This window comes from Diabrotica undecimpunctata, chromosome 3, assembly GCF_040954645.1.
Source record: "Diabrotica undecimpunctata isolate CICGRU chromosome 3, icDiaUnde3, whole genome shotgun sequence".
NCBI classification, from domain to species: domain Eukaryota; kingdom Metazoa; phylum Arthropoda; class Insecta; order Coleoptera; family Chrysomelidae; genus Diabrotica; species Diabrotica undecimpunctata.
The window spans coordinates 62,454,793-62,475,413 of NC_092805.1; the positions used below are offsets into that span (position 1 = coordinate 62,454,793).

Here is a 20,621-nt window from a genome sequence, read left to right on the forward strand (position 1 = left end):
TTTTACGATTTTGCCGAAACTACTGGCAACATTGTAATGAAATTTTATACGAATATGTTTTGGAAGCTGATACATCCCATGAATTTGTTTTTATATCTGATTCTCATAGAGGGCGCTAGTTACACGGATCGTACTAAGTATTAGTCAATATAACTTTTTTAAGAGTATAATTATTAATCAAAATTTCAAGTAAACTTAAACATCATTCAATTTTACACGAAAAATGTACTCTTGGTAAAACTCGATACTGTGTACCGTTTTTGGAATATTTTGATTTGAAAATTATGAAGTAATAATTGATGCTGGTATAAAATAGTTAGTAATTAAACAAAGCTCACAAGAAGAAAATTAAATTAATGACTAAGAACATAAAATAAAATTCAATTACAGTAAGTGTTCAAAATGCCCTCCGTTTTCGCGAATACACAAGTCTATTCTTTTTTCTAAAGATTCCATTAACCTTCTAAACGGTAGGGAATCAGCTATGATGTCATTAAATTGACGTTGAATTCTTTCTTCCAATTCTTGGCGTGAATTTACCTCTGTAGCATAGACTTTTTCCTTAATATACGACCAAACAGCGTACTCCAAAGGGTTAAAATCGCATGACCGAGGAGGCCAATGAGTCGGAGCTTCTGCACCTCTACCAATCCATCGATTCGGAAAATGATTACTCAACCAATTACGACACCTTTTATCAAAGTGTGGTGGAGCTCCATCGTGAATAAAAAATAAATATCTTCGCTCGTTTAGCGTTAAATCTTCTAATATCTCGAATAAGGAATTGTTTAAAAAATCAAGATACATATCACCATTTAAATTTACAGGTAGAATATGATAACCTATTAATTTGTTACCTAAAGTTGCTGCCCAAACATTAACTTTAAATGAGTGTTGGTAATGTGATACCCTTTTGACTCGTGGATTCTCATCACACCAGTAGTGTGCATTATGGGAGTTAAACATACCTTGTCGCGTAAAGGTGGCCTCGTCCGTAAAAAGAAAGTATTTTAACAAATTTGGATTGTGGGCTGTCCTTTGTTGCAATGTTTCACAAAAATCCACTCTAACCGGTAGCTCATCTGGCAAGAGCTCTTGGACTTGTCTGTAATGATAAGGATGTAATTGCTGTTCTTTCAGTATCCGCCAAGTACTTGAAGAAGAAGTATTTGTTTGTCTTGCTATATTCCTTACGCTAACTGTTGGATCTTGATCAAGTAAATTTAAAATATTATTTTCTTTATTAATTGTTCTTGTTGTTCTTGGTCTACCAGAATTTATTTTATTTGGTCTCACATTCCCAGTTTCTCGACAACGTCGTTCAAAGGCTCTAAATGTTTTTTTACTTGGTAAGTTTCTTCTAGGAAACTATTCTGCATAACGTGTCACAGCTGCACTAGAACATCCTAAACATTCGCCTAAGGTTAATAACATGTCAGTGTATTCAACATTTGAGTACATTTTGATTTGATTTTACAAATAACAAGGTTTCAAAACTCTAATTATTGTTGATTTATCGTCATAACAATCAATAAATGCCAGATTTCCATGGCACACTTGGAGAAAATAGAGGTATACCTATTAGAACTTTATCATTACTACCAGCATCAATTAGTACTTCATAATTTTCAAATCAAAATATTCCGAAAACGGTACACAGTATCGAGTTTTACCAAGAGTACCTTTTTCGTGTAAAATTGAATGATGTTTAAGTTTACTTGAAATTTTGATTAATAATTACACTCTTAAAAAAGTTATATTGACTAATACTTAGTACGATCCGTGTAACTAGCGCCCTCTATGAGAATCAGATATAAAAACAAATTCATGGGATGTATCAGCTTCCAAAACATATTCGTATAAAATTTCATTACAATGTTGCCTGTAGTTTCGGCAAAATCGTAAAAAATGCGTAAAATTTTTTTTTTCCTTAACGCCCTGTATCTTGAGAACGGATGGCGTTACAAAAATTTTTTACTAAGCAAACCCCAACTATTTTTCAGTTTTTTACCTACCCCAGAAACGGGGTTACCTTTTTTTGAAACACCCTGTATAATTACAGCAAACAGCGCAATGCAAGCGACTACACATAAATATACATAATGGAACATATTGGAGTGAAGAGTTATCAGAGAGGCAGTCTTTACTGTTTATGTGAAAGGTTTTGTTGTTACATATTAAATACTGTAATGCGGTTCCGTTGGACCATTTGGTAAAATTTGTTACTACTTTTTTATCTAACACTCTAACAGCATTGAGGAAATAACGCCTATGAACAGTACTAGAAACTAGGTGAATTAGGTTAAATCGTATTAAAAGTATCTGAGGAATCTCCAGTTTTCGTTTGTCAGGAGAGATTCTGGACATCCTGTCTGACAGTAGAAGTTGAAATTCCAAAATTATATTACATTCATGAACGTTGTGGGCCTGTTGGATCCAGTGAATAGACGTAGAGTTAAAAGAGATGAAAATCATTTACTTGTCTTTTGACAAAATGTGTTGTGAAGAATATCTGTGGTAATCTGTGAAAACGACAGCTGGATAAGGTGACATAACTGTAGACACTATAAGAATTATAAAACAGTAGCTGAATTCAGAGATATAATAAAATTGAGTAGGCTTGGATAAGCAGAATAACTGTAAAAAGCGAATGAAAATTATCCTCCCAGACGAAACCTATTAACAATATATATCATAAAAAATATCGTCTACATCAAATAATAAATATACTCGGTTCGCTATTCCCAGTCCGAACGGTCTAGTGAATTTAGTAATTATTTTTTTGCGAAGTTAGTTACTTTTTGACAGCCTAAAAGTGGCTGGAAATTACTATACAACCAAGCACACGTACTCATAGCCAATATCAATAGTAAACAAACTAAATAGTCAATAAAATAGAACTTTGCGAATTACCGACAATCAATATTTATTTATCTGCACCATATAATAAATAGTTATGTTAAATTATATCAACTAAAATATATTTTTTAAATATATACTACCCAAAATTTGATGGGTTTAGTATACACTTCCACTATTTAGAATAATTCTTCTTTTTTTAAGAAAGCAGTCTGCAATAGTAGGATACTTGAGCTATTAATACTGAGAAGTAGGAATTATTGTGTTGTAGGTTTCCGACAATGAATCTGTCAAAATATGCCCTAGCTAAGCGAATGGAGTATACCTAAACTCTAATTTCACTATTTGGGAGAGTGAGTCATCGTAGAAGTGGGGAAAGACGTATGAAAATCCAGTGGCGTTCACTCACTTTTATTTCAACGTTAATTATATTATATTGTTTAAATATTATTGTTCAAAATAGGCCACAATATATTTATCTGGTTTTTACTGAAGTTTCAATCTCTATATCCAAAGACCGTTTTCAAAGATATAAATTATAGTTATATTTATTTTATTTGTTTATTATTATATATTTATATATTCTTATATTATTTTCTTCTTTTTTTTCTTAACTTTAAAAACGGTCTCTGTAATAGAGATCGAAACGTCAGTAAAATAAACATGTAAATAGATGTATTGTGGCTTATTTCCAACATTCTCCCTAAAAATACGGAATGCTACAAGCAAAAAGCCACAAAAAAAAATAAATATTGCTATCATTTTGTATATTTGAAAACGATCTCTTTATATAGACATCAAAACGTCAGTAAATTAAACCTATGAATAAATATTTTGTGGCATATTCCCTACTGTCTCCTAAAAATACAGAATGCCACAAACAAAAAGCTATAATAAACAAGTAATTTTGCAGAAAGCTTACTGATGCCACCCGGTTGCCGCGGAAGTTACGCTAAAACGTCTTTTGACGTGACCCGCCCTTAAAGAGTTACACAATGAAATGATTTTAAAACAAATTTTAAGACAGTTTCCACACCACCCGAGAGGTATATCTTGTGGCGCGTTTCTTTTTTTTAAATGGGTGTTCGCCAAGAGCCATATTTTCCCATTAAATAAAATAAACAAAACACTTAAACAGTATAAAACAAAACAAAATAAAATCCTATAAAACAAAATAAAAATAATTTTGGATGTAACAAAACATTGTTCTATTCTAACACAAACACTATACACACTTACTATGTTCTTTTCGTTTTTTTTTTGTTTTTGGTTTTTTTATGCTGATGTTCCTACTGAACTATTAGAAAATATTATTCGCTGTCTAAATCTGAAGATGCAGTGCTGCTATCGCTGTCATTATCTTTACCTGGTGTAATTATAATTATAAAAGTTCCTTAACTTTGTTTAATTTGAACGTTTTGTTATTGCGTGCTACTTCTCCTTTCACTTGCGCCCAGATAAGTTTAATGGGATTAAGTTCGCAATGATAAGGTGGTAGACGCAGAACTTTAACACCATAATCTTTTGCAGTTTCATCCACAACATATTTAAGATATTCACTTTTCCTTAACCATGCAATGTCAAGTAAATGAATTTTGAGCATTGATTCTTCGTATGCAATCCCCTTTTCTGTAAGCCATTCTTGAATTCTCCCTTTCCGCCATGCCGTCGTCGGTAATTGTTCTAGTCTGCGGCTATTAATTGGCGCATTGTCCATAACAACCACAGACCCAGATTCCAATTTTGGTAAGATTCTCTTAAACCAGCGCTCAAATACTTCAGAAGTCATTTTCCGTCCCTTTCCTGATGGAGCCTTTAATCCTGTAGACCAGCCTTCTGTAAATGCTTCGCGTTTACTTTTTACATTTAAATCTTGCCAAACTTTTTCAACTGTATGACCTTCGTTAATCCAGGTTTCATCCAAATAATATATTTTGCATCCAGTGCTTCGAATTTTTCGTATTTCTTCTAAATATTTTCTTCTCCACAGATTAATTTCATTTTTTTCTAATAGCATACTTTTTCTGTTGCGTTTTACGTATCGAAAGTTCATTTCGTGCATGGTCCTGATTAAGACCTTACGAGATATCTTGGGTAAAGAGTCATCATTTTCGAGCTCTTGAGAAATTTTTTTCAGTGTTGGAATTTCACTCCGAAAATAAAATGAATGAATTTTTCGACGTATAATATTCCTTGTCTCGTCATCCAAAACAACGCTTTTCCTACCTCTAGTTTTACTTTTTTCTTGCTTTTTATTTTCCTATGTATTTTTAAGTACACTATAAATACAGCTAACGGATACTTTTGTTAAACGGCTACAAATGTCGATCGCTTGGCTAACGTTTAATGCCATTTTTCTGCCGACAATTCCTTCATAAACGTTTCGTATCATTACCTTCTCTTCGGACGTTAACATTTTCCGTCTCTTTTGCGGCTTTTCATTCTTGGAATCAACATCAGAATTTTGCTGTCTTCTCTTGGAACAACTCGGTTTTTCGTCCATTGTATTTCAATAATCTGGATATATACTATATATACAATAATTTCAAAGAATATAACTAAATATTTACTATAAAACGACAAACTATAACACTCTTATTATCAATAACACGTTTTATCAATACTACAATACAGTATTGATAAAACAGTATTGACAACAATAAGTTTACAAACTTATCACATACAATATACTCACAAAAACACATGCACTATTTACCCATAGAAACACCAATGTTTTCTTCGTTCATTTCTTCGGCAAAAAATAATAAAAACTAGTTTTACTGCATGTCTGGATCCGAATTGTAAAACCGAGTTCCCTCGCTAATTCCAACATTGCCAAACGATTGAAAAATAATGTTTTAAAATCTCGATTTTTATTTTATAAATTTAAATACGTAACGAAACGGAACATATAAATAAAATTTATTTTATTACAATTTTGTGCTTAATTTTTACTATTGAAAATCATGTTTTTTGGTATTTTTATGACGGTAATAATCGCTACGTGGAAGAATACAGGTTTTGTATGACCATAATTACTACTTGTGAACAAGATTTGGCTACACTGTACGACAACTTCTGGTCAAGTCTACTAAAGAGAAGCACAAATAAATATACTACTTTATATTCTGTAATTTCTTATGAGGAAACGCAAATTGCAATCGAGAAAACAGGCAGTTTTCGAGGGCCGCTGTGTACATTTAAATTTGAGGATATTCGGCGTTTAAACTATGAAATCACTCTTCTGAATTGAGGGTGTCTACTATACGTTTGTTTGCTTGTCTTTAAGTGATATTTAAGTGATTTTTAAAACAACTTAACTGTTCTATTTTGATATTGTGTAAGTTAAACTATGGTACTATTTTCCTTGTAAACCTATAAAGCTTATAGTTCATTTGGTTTTAAACATAAATTAATCGGCATTATTAAACTAAAAAAAGTAACAAAATACATACACATTAGATCATTGCCTGTTATCGCCAGGACTGAACTAAAATTTTAGAGAAATATTAATTTGATGAGTCCAAAAATATCCAAAAGAAATTAAAAGCTGCTCTAGATATATTTATCGTAAATGTAATGACCATTTGTCTCAAGGAATTAAGGTAATAAAACTTCAAAAACCGACTTGCTAAAATTATTTTGCAATGATTGTCAAGGAGGATTACTTTAAGTTGCAAAACTTACAATCGCAGTTCCGCAGTTTACGTATACTAAGAAATTGAATTTCGATGAAATAATTTAATTAAATAAAAGCTAAACGCGATCGAACAATGTAATGATTTTTTACCTGTGGATAATTTATTAAGTAGACAATATCATTTCTGTTAAATATATTTTTAAGAAAACTTCAAATGAATCAATTAAGCTTAATACAGTAATTAGGGTATTAGAATGTAGAAACTATAGGGGAATAACCCTCATTAATACAGTATACAAAATATTTTCGAGGATTTTATATGGTCGCCTGAGTGAATATTCAGAGGAGCTTCTTGGCGAATATCAAAGTGGTTTTAGGCCTGGTCGATCAACAACAGACCAGATCTTTGTGCTAAGGCAAATACTGGAAAAACCCAATGAATTCAATATCGACACATACCATCTTTTCGTAGATTTTAAATCGGCCTATGATAGTGTCCTAAGAAATAAATTGTATGAAGCCATAGATGAATTCCACATCCCCGATAAACTGATAAGATTGGTTAAGGCTACAATGCGTAAAGTTGTTTGCAAAGTCGAAATACAGGGCGAAAAATCACAGGCATTTGAAACGCATGTTGGGCTGCGACAGGGAGATGCGCTGGCGTCTCAGGGCGGTCAGGGATGCCCAAATAGACAGCAGAGGAAACATTTTTAATAAATCATCCCAAATTTTGGCATATGCAGATGATGTTGATCTAGTTCTAGTTGTGCGGGCGCACAACACGCAAGCTAGAAGAAATGTATACCACCTTGTCAAACGCCTCAAAAAATATGGGCCTGCAAGTAAATGAAAATAAAACTAAGATAATGGCATCAACACCTAACAATAGAGCCAGAAACATCGGCCACCAATTCACGGTTGATAATTCTACCTTTGAAGTGGTGGACAAATTCACATACTTAGGTTTCCTGATCACCAAGGAGAACGTCATGACGGAAGAAATCAAGCTAAGAATAATCCTAGCAAACAAATTATTTAGCTATTATTATAGCTATTTTAGACTGAGTAGACATATGAGAAGCAGAAACTTAAGCCAAAAAACAAAAATAACCATATACAAAACCCTTATACAACCAGTGTTGACATATGGGTCGGAGACATGGACCATTTCCAAGGCAGATGAAAATCTCCTGCTTATATTTGAACGAAGGATCCTGAGAAGAATATTTGGTGGCATTTGTGAAAATGGTGTTTGGAGAAGGAGGTACAACTACGAGATATATCACAGATATAAACATATATTTGGTGGTAAAGACGTAGTATCCTTTATATAAATAGGAAGACTAAGATGGGCAGGACATCTGGCAAGATCACAGCAGAACAACCCTCCTAGAAGAATCCTTATGTCACAACCTGTGGGAAGTAGAAGTAGGGGTAGAGCAAAACTCAGATGGAGGGATGGTGTAGATGAGGATAATCGACAAATAGGCGCAGCAAACTGGCAACAGTTGGCAATGGATAGAACTGACTGGCGTAATAGACTTGGGAAGGTCGAGGCTCTTTTATAGGGCTGTAGCACCAATGATAATGATACAGTAATTAGGGTAAAAAAAGACAAATAGGAATGGGAAGCAGCCATTAAAATTAATTTTATGGAGTGCCTATGACGCAGTGATTTTTATGAAAAGCAGAAAAATTTAAATAAGGATAAGAACATTTTTAATAATATGAATTAACTCCTATGTGTATTAAACAGTATAAACTTTTTAATAACTTACATCAGTTTAAAACGAGTGGTGATATGCATAATTTCAATACTAGATATTGTAATAAACTTTATATACCATTTTCAGAAGGTAACATTAAATTTAAATCGCCCAGAGTATACGGGCTACAGGTGTTTAATCATTTACTTACAGTTGTAAAGTCCACTAGTTCAATAAATGTATTTAAGAGGAATCTTAGGCAATTTTTATGTGAAAAAGAGTTTTATACAGTCGAAGAATTTTTTAGATCTTAGATATTAGCTGTATTTCATTTAGCTTTTAAGTTAATTTCATGTCTTGTTTAGTCTAGTTTAGTGTTTAGTTTTTAGCAATGTATATTTATGACTAATTCTATACAAACTATGTCAGAAAAAAAATAAAAAGAATTTAATTTGATTTAAACCTTTAAAAAAGAGGTGTTTGAAAAAAATTGTCTAAAAAAAAATCAAAATATTGATTTTACTGAAACTTGGTTAAACACTTATTTTTGTACCATGTGTAACCTTGCGGGCTAGGTTATGTATTTCTTCTTCTGTAGCAAGTCTTCAGTACAAATGTCATTAAACCGATAAATCTTAGGTACTTAGCTTGTTCCTGTCTAGTTTTGCCAGGTTTAGATACAAAAGTTACCCTTATGAGCTTCTATTTTTTTGATATGTACCCCAGTCCTAAGCTAGGCTGTAACATCATGTATCAATTTTCTACTCTAGAATTATTGGATAAATTTCGTCTGGAGCCGGTGATTTATATGGCTCCAATACTTACGAGTACATTTATTATTTATTTTACTTTAACTTGATCCACCAATTTATTTGTTACACCTCAGTTTTCCTAAGAATCTTAAATTGTGGTCTCTAGTTCAAAAATGTTTACATGTGTTTAGTGGTATCAGTTTGTGACGAGTAGCTCTTTTAGACAGCAGACTCAGTAAAACTCAGGTTTAATTTAAATAAAAATATATTCGCAGTAAATAAATAACAAGTACAAATACAAATACATTTATAATGTATAGCTTGCTGCTGATGCGTCAGCGTCTAGGGTCCATTAATCGCTTTATCTCATTAGGTTTACCATAGGCGTAGGATCTGAAATGTTGATTTCAGCACAAAAATCAAAGACATTGAAATTGTATAAAATATAATTCTCTCTATTTTTGTTCATGGACATTTATTTTGTAAAGTTTTTGTAAAGTTAATAATAAACTAAATAATTCAATAATTACAATTAGTCACTATATTTTCCCTGAGGAAATCGCAATTGCAAGTATTTAAGTCCTTACCATTTTGTCGAAGAGTTGAAAATGGCCGAGATATCGAACAAAAACAATTTCTATATAATCAATTCCCGCAAAGTCTTACGCTCGCGACTTTACCGCATATGTACGATCCCAAATATTGATTTTATCAAAAAAATAAAAAAGATCAAAATTATATAAAATATAATTTTATGCATTATTGTTTATGTGCAGAGATAACAAGTTAATAATAAACGAGATAACCCAATAATTATGCTTCCCCCTTTGAACTACTTGCCTCGTCAACTCGGAAAATGTCGACCGCACAAAAAATTTTAAAAAATAAATTGTAGGAACAACAATTTCACTTCCTTCAGTTTCTGTCGAAAATTTAAAAATGGCGTGGATATTGACCAAAAATAATTCTCCTAAATTCAAGTTGGCGGCTAACGCAACAGCGAAGCTCAGCCGCGATTTTAAATTTACACTACTATTGACCCCCCTCCTTAACGTTAGAATAATAAAATTTGGGGCAGCTCGCCATGCAAGGTTGACTCTTTTTTCGTCTTACCCCACTGGACTGTATGTTGGTTCACCTATCAGCATCTTTCAGAATTTTTGAGGCCGAAAGTGTGTGTTTATGAGTTTTCTAATACTTTCGTTTTTGGTCTCTGTAAATTTAAAATTAGCTTTATTTATGAAACCTACTTCATTAATGGTAGAACCATCCGTTGGCAGGGATATTTGTAATATTCTTGCAAATCTCTCTATTTCTGACTTTATGAATTTCTTTATTAGATAATGTCAGCTTATATCTGTAGGCATCTCAGTTTTGGATACTTTAGATTTTGTTAAATAAGCTTCGGACTTCTGCCCTTAGCTTCCTTAAGCCGTTGTTCCACTAGAGAATATTGCTACCCGTATCTTTCCTTGTTTATTCCGGGCAGATTTTAGGATGAACCATAATAGCTTCGCTTACTGTTTCTCCTGTCAAATATATGGCCTCTACGCCTTTAAACACGTTTGTACTTTCGCCAAAATTTCTACTGAGGGATTCTCTATATCCTCCTCCTTCTTTTCTATATTCGTTGGGCCCTTGTCGTGATGATACTCTAAATATTATTAGCTTGATGTCTCTATTAGCTGCGATCCTGTGCCATATGGACGGCTTTATGTATGGATTTTCCCATCAGAGTCTTTATTTGGTCTGCATATCGTGTTGGAGATTTTCCTCTTAGTCTTCGGCCTTCCACCTTTTCTTCTACTACCAATAGTTTTATGGTTCCCGTTCTGCTAGCTATGTGGCCGAAGTAAATTAGGTATGCTTCGTCGACTTTTTTTAATAGCCTGTCTTTTATATAAAGCTCTTCCAGAATTGACAGGTAAGTTTTATGTTCTGTCCAGGAAACGCGTAGAATTCTATAAACCCACATTTCAAAGGCTTCGATCTTACTCCTATCGATGTTTTTTAGGAGCTCATGTTTCATTTGCGTATGAAGCAATGGAAAAAGTAAAAGGATTGACAAACCTGAGCTTAGTATTCCTTGTTGTTGTTCGGTCTTTCCATATATTAATCAGTTTATCAGTTGTGGTTCCGGCCATTGCCAGTCTACGCTTTATTTCTGAGAAGCAATCGCCATTGATGTCTCTATGGTTATTAGGGAGCCCAAGTATACAAATCTGTCTACCACTTCGAAATTCTCCGCCACCTAGTATGTGTGCGGTAGATTATTATTTGCTCTGTCTATGATCATTATTTTTGTTTTTCCGGTGTGATTATAAAAGGCAGCCTCATTACATGTTCAGAATATATGTTATATAATAATGGTGATAGTATGCACCCCTGTCTAACTCCTTTCTTTGTGTTGAACGCATCTGAATATATTCCGGATATTTTAACTTTGGCTGAGTTTTTTATGGAGATTTCTTATTACTTCACCTAAGAGAGAATCAAAAACCTTTGTGTAATCTACAAAGCACAACAGCATTAGTATGTTACGTTCTCTCGCTTTTTCTATTATCTGTCTGGTGTTCAGTATCTACTCCCGCGATCCTTTTCCTGGTACTAATCGGCCTTGTTTTTCGGCATCTCTGAAAGTAGAAAGTTCTTTAGCCATTTTGATTGATTGTATGTAGCAAGACTGTGCTTGTCTAAGAAATAAGGGCAATAGTTCGGTAATTGCTGCATACGGTAGGTCATCCTTTTGTATAGATAGGGATAAAGGTTATAAAACCACAAAGAACTGGAAAATTAGATGTTAGAAAACTGAAAGAAGCTGGTATAAAAAACAAACTCCACCAGAAAATATACGAAAATTTTGATAAATTAGATTCTAACAACTACGAGATAAACCAACAATTGGAAACATTAAAAAATTGCCTCCTCGTTCCATGCAAAGAGATATTAAAAGAACCGATAAGAAAGAGAGACAACTGGATGACCGACGAAATACTCGGCAGGATGGACTAAAGAAGACACGCCAAGAACAAAGACAGTCACAATTACAAAATCAGAAAAATTATAAGAGGCAAAACAAACTTACTATCAGGAAAAATGTAAAGAGATAGAAGATCTTCAGAACAAATACGACCTATTCAACCTACATAAAAAGGTTAAAGAAATGGCAGGGCTGCAAAAAGAAAACCACAACACAGCTCATCTAGATAAAAATGGAAATACTATAATAACGACTGACAAAAAGCTAAAACGATTGAAAGAGTATATGGAAGAGCTCTTCGACGACAAAAGAGGAAACCTACAAGACATATCTTTCAAGGACAGAGAAACAAGCATACAAATTACAAAGGAAGAAATATTGTATACACTAAAAGAACACCAGAAACGGAAAAAGCCCGGGGTCAGATCAACTGCCTATTGATATTATTAAAATAATAGAAAATGAGTATATGGATGTCTTCCTAAAGCTCTTTAATGAAATTTATCAGTCGGGTGACATACCCAATGAATGGTTGACCTCAACATTTATTTGTCTCTCAAAACAGAAAAATGCTAGAGAATGCACCGACTACCGCACCATAAGCCTGGTGCCTCACACGTTTAAAATGTTTTTAAAAATCATCCATAAACACATTTACCAAATATTTGATATGGATATTGAAGAAACCCAATTTGGATTCTGTAGAGGCGTAGGTAGCCGTAAAACTCTCTTTGCATTTAACGTACTAATCCAGAGATGCTTGGATGTGAACCAAGATATGTACGTCTGTTTCATAGATTACAACAAGGCTCTTGATAAAGTCCGCCACAAAGAGCGGCCTAATGGACGTCCTCAAAGCAAAACAATTACAATACAATGACCTTAGAATTATAGCAAATCTATATTATAAACAGCAGATATACATACGCATTAATGAACACATATTAGAAGAGTTCGACATTAAAAGAGTGCGACAGGAGTGTATATTGTCACCACTACTATTCAATGCATACTCTGAAGAAATTATAAAAAGAGCTCTTGAGGGAGAAACAGCAGGAATAAAGGTCAATGGAACACCAATTAACAACATTAGATATGCGGACGATACAATCATAATAGCAGACAACCTCCAAGACCTTCAAAAGCTAATGAACAAGATAGTTGAGTATGGAGAAGAATATGGATTATCAATAAACATCAAGAAAACTACATTTATGAGGATATCAAAAACCGAAAATAATGATGAAAGCCTGACAATTAACGGTAAAACTTTAGAACATGTTGAAAACTACAATTATCTTGGCACAATAATTGATCACACAAACGATTACTCCAAATAAATCAAAGTTTGAATAGAAAAAGCACGAACAAACTTCAATAAAATGAGAAGGGTACTTTGTGCAAGAGAACTGAAATTGGACTTCAAAGTTAGGCTGGCAAGATGTTATATTTTCTCAACTTTGCTTTACGGGATAGAAGCATGGACACTTAACGCGTCGACTACTAAAAAGTTGGAAGTATTTGAACTGTGTATGGAAGAATCCTGAAAATATCATGGACCGAGCATGTAACAAACAACGAAGTCATGAGAAGAGTCAACAAAAGAATGGAAATATTGAAAACCATCAAGACACGAGGCATACCTGGGGCAAGTTGCAATATCTGGGACATGTTATGCGTAATAAAAGATATAACATACTTCAATTAATTATACAAGGAAAAATCCATGGCAGCTGAAGTGTAGGAAGGAGAAGAATCTCATGGTTGCGTTACTTAAGGGAATGGTACGGATGCACATCAATCGAACTATTCAGAGCGGCAGCATCTAAGATCAGAATAGCCATGATGATTGCTAACCTCCGTCACGGAAATGGCACGTAAAGAAGAAGGTAAAGGTTAATTCGCACCACTTATCAGTCTATTCACCTGTGATCCATATCATGGTGCACATATCCAGTATTACATATACGCCAATCTCGCCCATTGCTTGTAGAGTCTCTGCTGGTATGCCATCGATCCCTGGGTATTTTTGGTTTTCAGTTGTTTGAGAGCCTTCTTTACTTCTGCTCGTAAGATTATTAGTTATGCCTCTCTGATTGTATGTTTCTTGTGTTCTGAGACTGATTCATCTTTTGAAGTGTCTTAGTTCTGAACAGTCATTTTTCCATGTCTCTGGAATGCTCTCTATGTTGGTTTTTATTTCTCCATTATGGTCTTGAATGGCTTGCAGTTTTGACTCTCGCGCCAGAGATTTAACTTTTTTAAATAGTTTATCACTTTCATAGCAGTTTGCATATTGCTCCAGTTCTTGACACACGTTATTTATATGATTGTTTTTATCTCTGGTGCACATACCCTTTATTCTCCTGTTCAGTTCCGCTATTTCTTGAGTGTGGCTTCGTGTTTTTTTGGTATGTTGTAGCATAACTTTTTTTTTTCTACTAATTATAGGGTTTCCCCTAATATCCAATGTTTGTTCTCTTGGGTTTTACGCGGCGAGCACTCTTTTTTCGCTGAATAACCCGCTACCCAGTTTGTATTTCTAAGATCTCTAAAATTTTCGATGTAAGTAAATTAAGGTCAAATCGTATATGTCTGTGATCAAAACATGAGAGTTTATCAGACACATACCAATTCGTTATTATATAATTTACCTTGCTTATGCGGAGTGTTAAATCTAACACTTCCTTGCTTGCCCTAGTTATAGAATTTGGTTTGTTTTCTATATTGGATATACTGAAACCTTCAGATATGAACCTTCAGGATAAAAATCAAAATAGACGCACTCCGTGCGTTTATGTTTGTGCTGCCCCATATGGTTTGTTGTGCGTTAAGATCGCATTCTATAATGAGCTGTATATATTACCTAGACATCGTGTAACTATTTCGCTTATAATCCTTGCTGGACCTAGAGCCTCATCATCCGGAAAGTAGACTGAACATGCCACCTGTTTTTTCTCTCCTACTTCCTTGGTTATAATTAAAAAACCTGTAACAATATCATTGGTGCAGAGCACCGGGATTGGTGTACAATCTACTCTATTACTGTAAATTATGCACAACCTACCTCGGCCTTATAGCTTTAGGTGTATATAAAACCTTACCTTATTTGGTTGATAAGCCAGCAATCTTCTTCCCTATTCTCTAGGGATCCTGTAGGAGGACAACATGCCATCTTGTTTCACGCTTCTAACCAGAGTTGTCGACGTGACTTTTTCTTGTTAAAGATTGCCCTACAGGAGCCTTATTTCTCTCTTCAATACGAAGAGGTGTCCGGTTCTGGTTCCGTGGACTTTACTTCTTCTTATATGGATCCAAAGCACTCTTGAACAGTAGTCCTTACGAGTGGGCTGGTTCCACACGAAGAACGTTGTTGCTCTTCCGAAACCTCCATGTGTAGAGAAGTTTCCCCTGTTTCACGGGAACGAATTGCTACTGGCTTTTCCCCCAGTGCTTTTACCTTCCCTTCTATGTATCGAAAAGTTAACTTTCTCAGTCCAAAAGTAGCTCTTCTCGAGATTCAGAATCTATTGAGAAGGTCCATAAAACCCCTTTAAAAGTTTGCTTCCCCAGACTATCCATAAATGTGTCTAAGCCCACGGTCACTTATCCTTAGTCTAATAAGGATCCTTTTGGACCCTAGATGTTCGCCATCTTTATCCTTACAAAGGCAGTGAATGAGTGTGGCTTGGTTATATCTTCCTCCAAGAAAGCCTTGAGAGACATATTCTCCCAAGGTCTCAGGATTGGAATTACCTACTTTAGTCATCTCGCACCTGTATCATCCACACAGTTAAGTTCTAGGAAACCCGGCCTGTGGATACTCTTCAGCAAGCAAATCTAAGGTCCTACTTCAAGAATTTCTTCATAGGCTACCAAGATGGCTTTTTGGACTGCTTTAAACTTATTCACATTCATCACGGCTTCTGAGAATCTTGTTAGTACTGCCGCAACCTTAACAGAAGCAGCAGCTTCGCTGAAAGTTACATCCTCAGTTCTTGGTCTTTACCTTTTGCGTTGGCTTTCGGATGATGTGCTTCCTCTGACCTTGGTCTTTTTAGACTTGTGGCTTTCTTAATTTTTTTTTTGTTTTGTCATGACCTCTAATGGCTTTGACGACAACTCTTTTGCCCTTGCAGCAGCCTGGGTAAAATATACCTTAGTTACAGCCTTTTTGGCTTGTATGTAATCTTGTTCCTATTTCACCAGCTTACTGATTTTGGCTTTAGAGGTACCAGATAGCTTTGCAGCCTTAATCTGTTCGTCTGCCATGAGATCGACGTCTTCCGACGCTGTTACTTTGACAGACTTTGTGGTTCCCTGCCTTTCAGCATAAGAGGTTTCTTTAGAACTTCCTGGCCTGTTGGGCGTTTGGATTTTCTTTTAAAGTTCTTTGCCCTTTGACTTTAGGAACCGTAGTTTTGGCTTTAGAGTTTCCTGGCCTTTCGCTCTCGAACAGATAGATAGGTTGGACATTCTTCGGAGAACATCAAATGCCCATGTATCAAACTTGTATGCCCGATTCGTAATTTTATGATTATTCGTAATTCGGATCGAGCTGGATTAGTTGGTCAATGATGGGTTGAATTTTGCACAGAGCTGAATTGCAATTATTCCAATAAGTTGGCCAGATATCGGACGATAGGACTTAGTCATTGAAGGGGGCTGATCATTCTCTAGAAATCCATATAAATTTCGAAAATTTAGAAAGACATACGTTAGAATTTTAAAAATATGTATGGGATGTTACCAAAGTCAGCAGCGTTACTATTACAGGTGAAAAAGACAGATTGCAGTTTATAGGAAGAAAAATGAGCATTGACCGATATAATATTTTGCGGATCTACTAATTTATTGACAGTTTCAGAGTTAATATATTAGAGACTATTAAAAGTTTGAAGAGAGGGAAGCGGTAATTTCTTATTTATGAATTTATCTTCTAAATGACTATTAAAAGTTTCCAGAAACTATTAGTGTCATTAGCGATAAGGTTGGGATATTGAAACTGATCTTGTAGTCTTGTATAGGTAAATTTTATTTCAATCTTGACTGGGACTGGTGATAAATGTTAAAGATGAAACCTAATTTTGTCAAGAGGTTGTTGGGCTCTCTTTTAAGCTTATGCTTTTTTGTAACTATCTATGTTTTTCGATCAGTCAGAGATCCCGGAAAAAACTTTAGTCTTACTCTGTAACACCTATGAATTATAACTTATTGCAATAATCCATAATCGATTCTTAAATAAACTGATAATTAAAGAAATAAAAATACCTAGCACGAAACATAGTTTATAAACATGGAACGTTGAGCGTTTTATGAATTTTCCTTGACAGCAAAATTCATGAAGAAGATATGAAAATTTAATTTTTAGGGAGAAAATTAGAAAGATGTAAATGAAATGAACGTTATCACAAAATCTAATTTAACACATTAATGTAAATCAACCGAATGTTATTATTAATCTTTTCTTTTTTTATATTTAGGGCCGCCACAATAGTTTTAAGAGAGAATAACTGCCACTTTCTGCGAGTAGACAAAGAAAACTTTAACAGAATTTTACGAGATGTTGAAGCGAATACTGTTCGACTTAAGGAACACGGAAAAGATGTTTTAATATTAGAAAAAATTAATGCAAATACGAAACAAGTATTTTCTTCCCATTATAAGTAAGTAATATTGTAATTCTACATATCTTATTCTCATTAAGCTAACGCTGACTTTTTGTTAAAATTTCTCCTTAATTTTTTAGGGAAACAAAGTTTTTAGGACAAAGATTTACGCACAATGCTAATTATGTATTATTAAATATAACCTCATATAATATACATATATATATATATATATATATATATATATATATATATATATATATATATATATATATATATATATATATATATATATACAAACAACACAGTTTATTATGTTTTTTAAAATAAAATAAATATTTAAATATTTACCTGTACATAAATTACACTTATATGCATAACATGTTGCATACCATTAAAATAGGTTTAAAAATTAAAATCACCTAAGATGGGCCTCTAGTATTTCTTAAAAAGAAATATAATATTAAGTAAGTACACCTAATTACTTTTGAATCATAGGGTTTTTTCTTTCTGTTCTCTATGTGTCAGAGTTAAAACACACCAAAAAAGATGCCATAAACAAAGTTTTATTGTCTTTACCTAAATTTATAAAATTTTAGAATGTATTTTGTCCATTATTTTATATTTTATATGTGTGTTATTAATGTTGAGTGTCAATGCTTTTATAAATAATCTCAACGACTAGTAAGTTGCACTGAAGAATTGTGATATTTTATAAATATTTACATATTTTTCTTATTACAGTGTCTTGAAAAAGGAATAAAACCATTCCGAAAGCTAGACAAAAAGTCAAAACAGTGTTTCATTAATATCCCGGCCAATTTTCTGACTGCAACCCTAATAAACGGTGTTGTTTGTTTATATCGACAGTCACTAATATCCAGTATTTCTTGTATATATAATATATATATATATATAGATATATATATATATATATATATATATATATATATATATATATATATATATGTATATACATACATATTTCCCTGAATAAATGACCACATGGATACAGGCGAAATAATATTTTCTTTACTTACAAAAGTTTTTACTTACAAAAAATTGTAATACTTCATTTTTCAGTTCTTCTAGCTTTACTACGTTACTATCATAAAAAATTGTTTTGAAATTATTGTGAATAGTTTTATATCCCTCAGATCTTTTTTAACGTTACTAATTAAAGAATCTGCTGATCTGTTAGCTGATCTACGTGAGATATTAGGTGTTGAATCAATAATTCGAGAGTGAAATTTGGCTGTCTTTATTTTGTTCACTATTGTGTGTTGTAAATCTTTTGATATAATAGAAATTAAGTAATCAAATATTGTAGACGACAAATAGTTTATAGTACCCGTGCCGCAATTTGCACATTTTTTCGTGTGTTTTCGCAACAACTCGATCGAACTCAGATAAATATTTCAAAGCACATATATAACACAGGCCGACATGATTTTTGGTGTTTTGAGTTTGACATGTGACCTTACCTAATACGGATACGCTGATTCTGAATATGAATTAGGTTTAAGCCCATCACGTCAAAATTTTTAACAAAATTAAAAAAACCTTCTTAGATATTATGTACTAGCGTAAACAAATACCTTATTGATATTTCGTAAATTGCGTTAAAATTATTTCTTTAAAATACTTGATAGATCGATAGAAAATATTTTAATACATTATTATGTTAATTTCATTTGAATGGCAACACTGCCAATGCCATTAACTTAACTTGTGTATTAGTTAGTTAGCGTCAGTTGTTTGTAGCATCGAGTTGTATTTTGTTTTATGAGTGTTTATCGCGCCATAATGTCATCAAGAAAGTGTAAGAACAGTTCTCATATGTTTTGTTACGTGTGTGGCAATTTAACAATAGGAAAGCATCAACTAAACATAACAAATAAAGAAAATTTATAAAGAAAGCTTATCACGCTTACTTCGGTGTAAAGCTTGATGATCAGGACAAACCTTGGGCTACACACAAAGTGTGCTGTCAGTGTGTCGAACTACTGAGAAAATGGACAAAAGGATCATGTACCCTTCGGCATTCTACTTTTGCTCCTATGATATCAAGGGTTTCAATTCAAACACAAAATTCAATATCTTGATTTACCTTCTGCTAAACGACCTGTATCTCGTGGACCAGGAATCCCTATTCCTCCACCTTTTCTTCACACCATCCAACAGCAATCATCAGATGAAATTTCAGACGAAAAAACCGATGAGGACGAATTCAATCCTGAGATAAACCAACCTCAAAAGTTTATCCAAGCTGAACTAAATGATTTAGTGAGATACTTAGGCCTATCGAAGGATGCTACACAAACCTTATTATCATGACTGAAAGATAAAAATCGATTGGCTCCAGGTACCACATTTTCGTGGTATAGGCACCGTGAAAAAGAGTTGGCGGAATATTTTTCTCAAGAGGGCTCACTGCTGTATTGTTATAATTGAGAAATACTTGTACCGGGACAAAAAAATGTGTAACGTGATACCCTAGTTGACACAAAATTAGTTCTTTTGCCTCCTATTTGCACAAAGTTAGGATTGATGAAGCAGTTTAACAAAGCTTTAAATAAACAAGGTGACTGCTTTAAATATCTGTGCGACAAATTTCCTGCACTTTCTGAAGCTAAACTTAAAGAAGGAATTTTTGTAGGCCCTCAAATTCGACCCTTAAAATCGGACAGATTGTTCCAGAATACAATGACCCAGGTTGAATCTGAAGCATGGAGTTTTTCCGTATAAGTCATAGACGGCTTCCTTGGAAACAACAAGTCTCCAAACTATAAAGAAATTGTAGCCAACATGGTCGAAAATTATAAAAAAACTGGGATGCAATATGAGTGTCTAACTTCATTTTCTGGATTCCCACGTCGACTATTTTCCCGAAAATCTTGGAGCTGTCAGCGAGGAGCAGGGAGAGAGGTTCCATCAAGATGGGATATAAGAATGATGGCTGATTACTGCTGGACCTTGAAGGGAAACTCAATCACAAAAATCCGTAAAAAGAAGACCACAAAACGCTGTTTTCATGGAAAAAGAGAACGGTTTTATTCAAAATAACCAAAT

General features: G+C 33.7%; 1 protein-coding gene across 5 annotated transcripts in view; it reads left to right on the forward strand.

The window, feature by feature from the left end:
* Positions 1-20,621, forward strand: part of Epac (Exchange protein directly activated by cAMP) — a 665,395-nt gene that overhangs the window by 575,092 nt on the left and 69,682 nt on the right. For all 5 annotated transcript variants that reach the window (XM_072525991.1, XM_072525990.1, XM_072525995.1 and 2 more), the window contains one exon: positions 17,424-17,606. In XM_072525991.1, the coding sequence (XP_072382092.1) occupies positions 17,424-17,606 (183 nt within the window). The remainder of the gene's footprint in view (positions 1-17,423; positions 17,607-20,621) is intronic.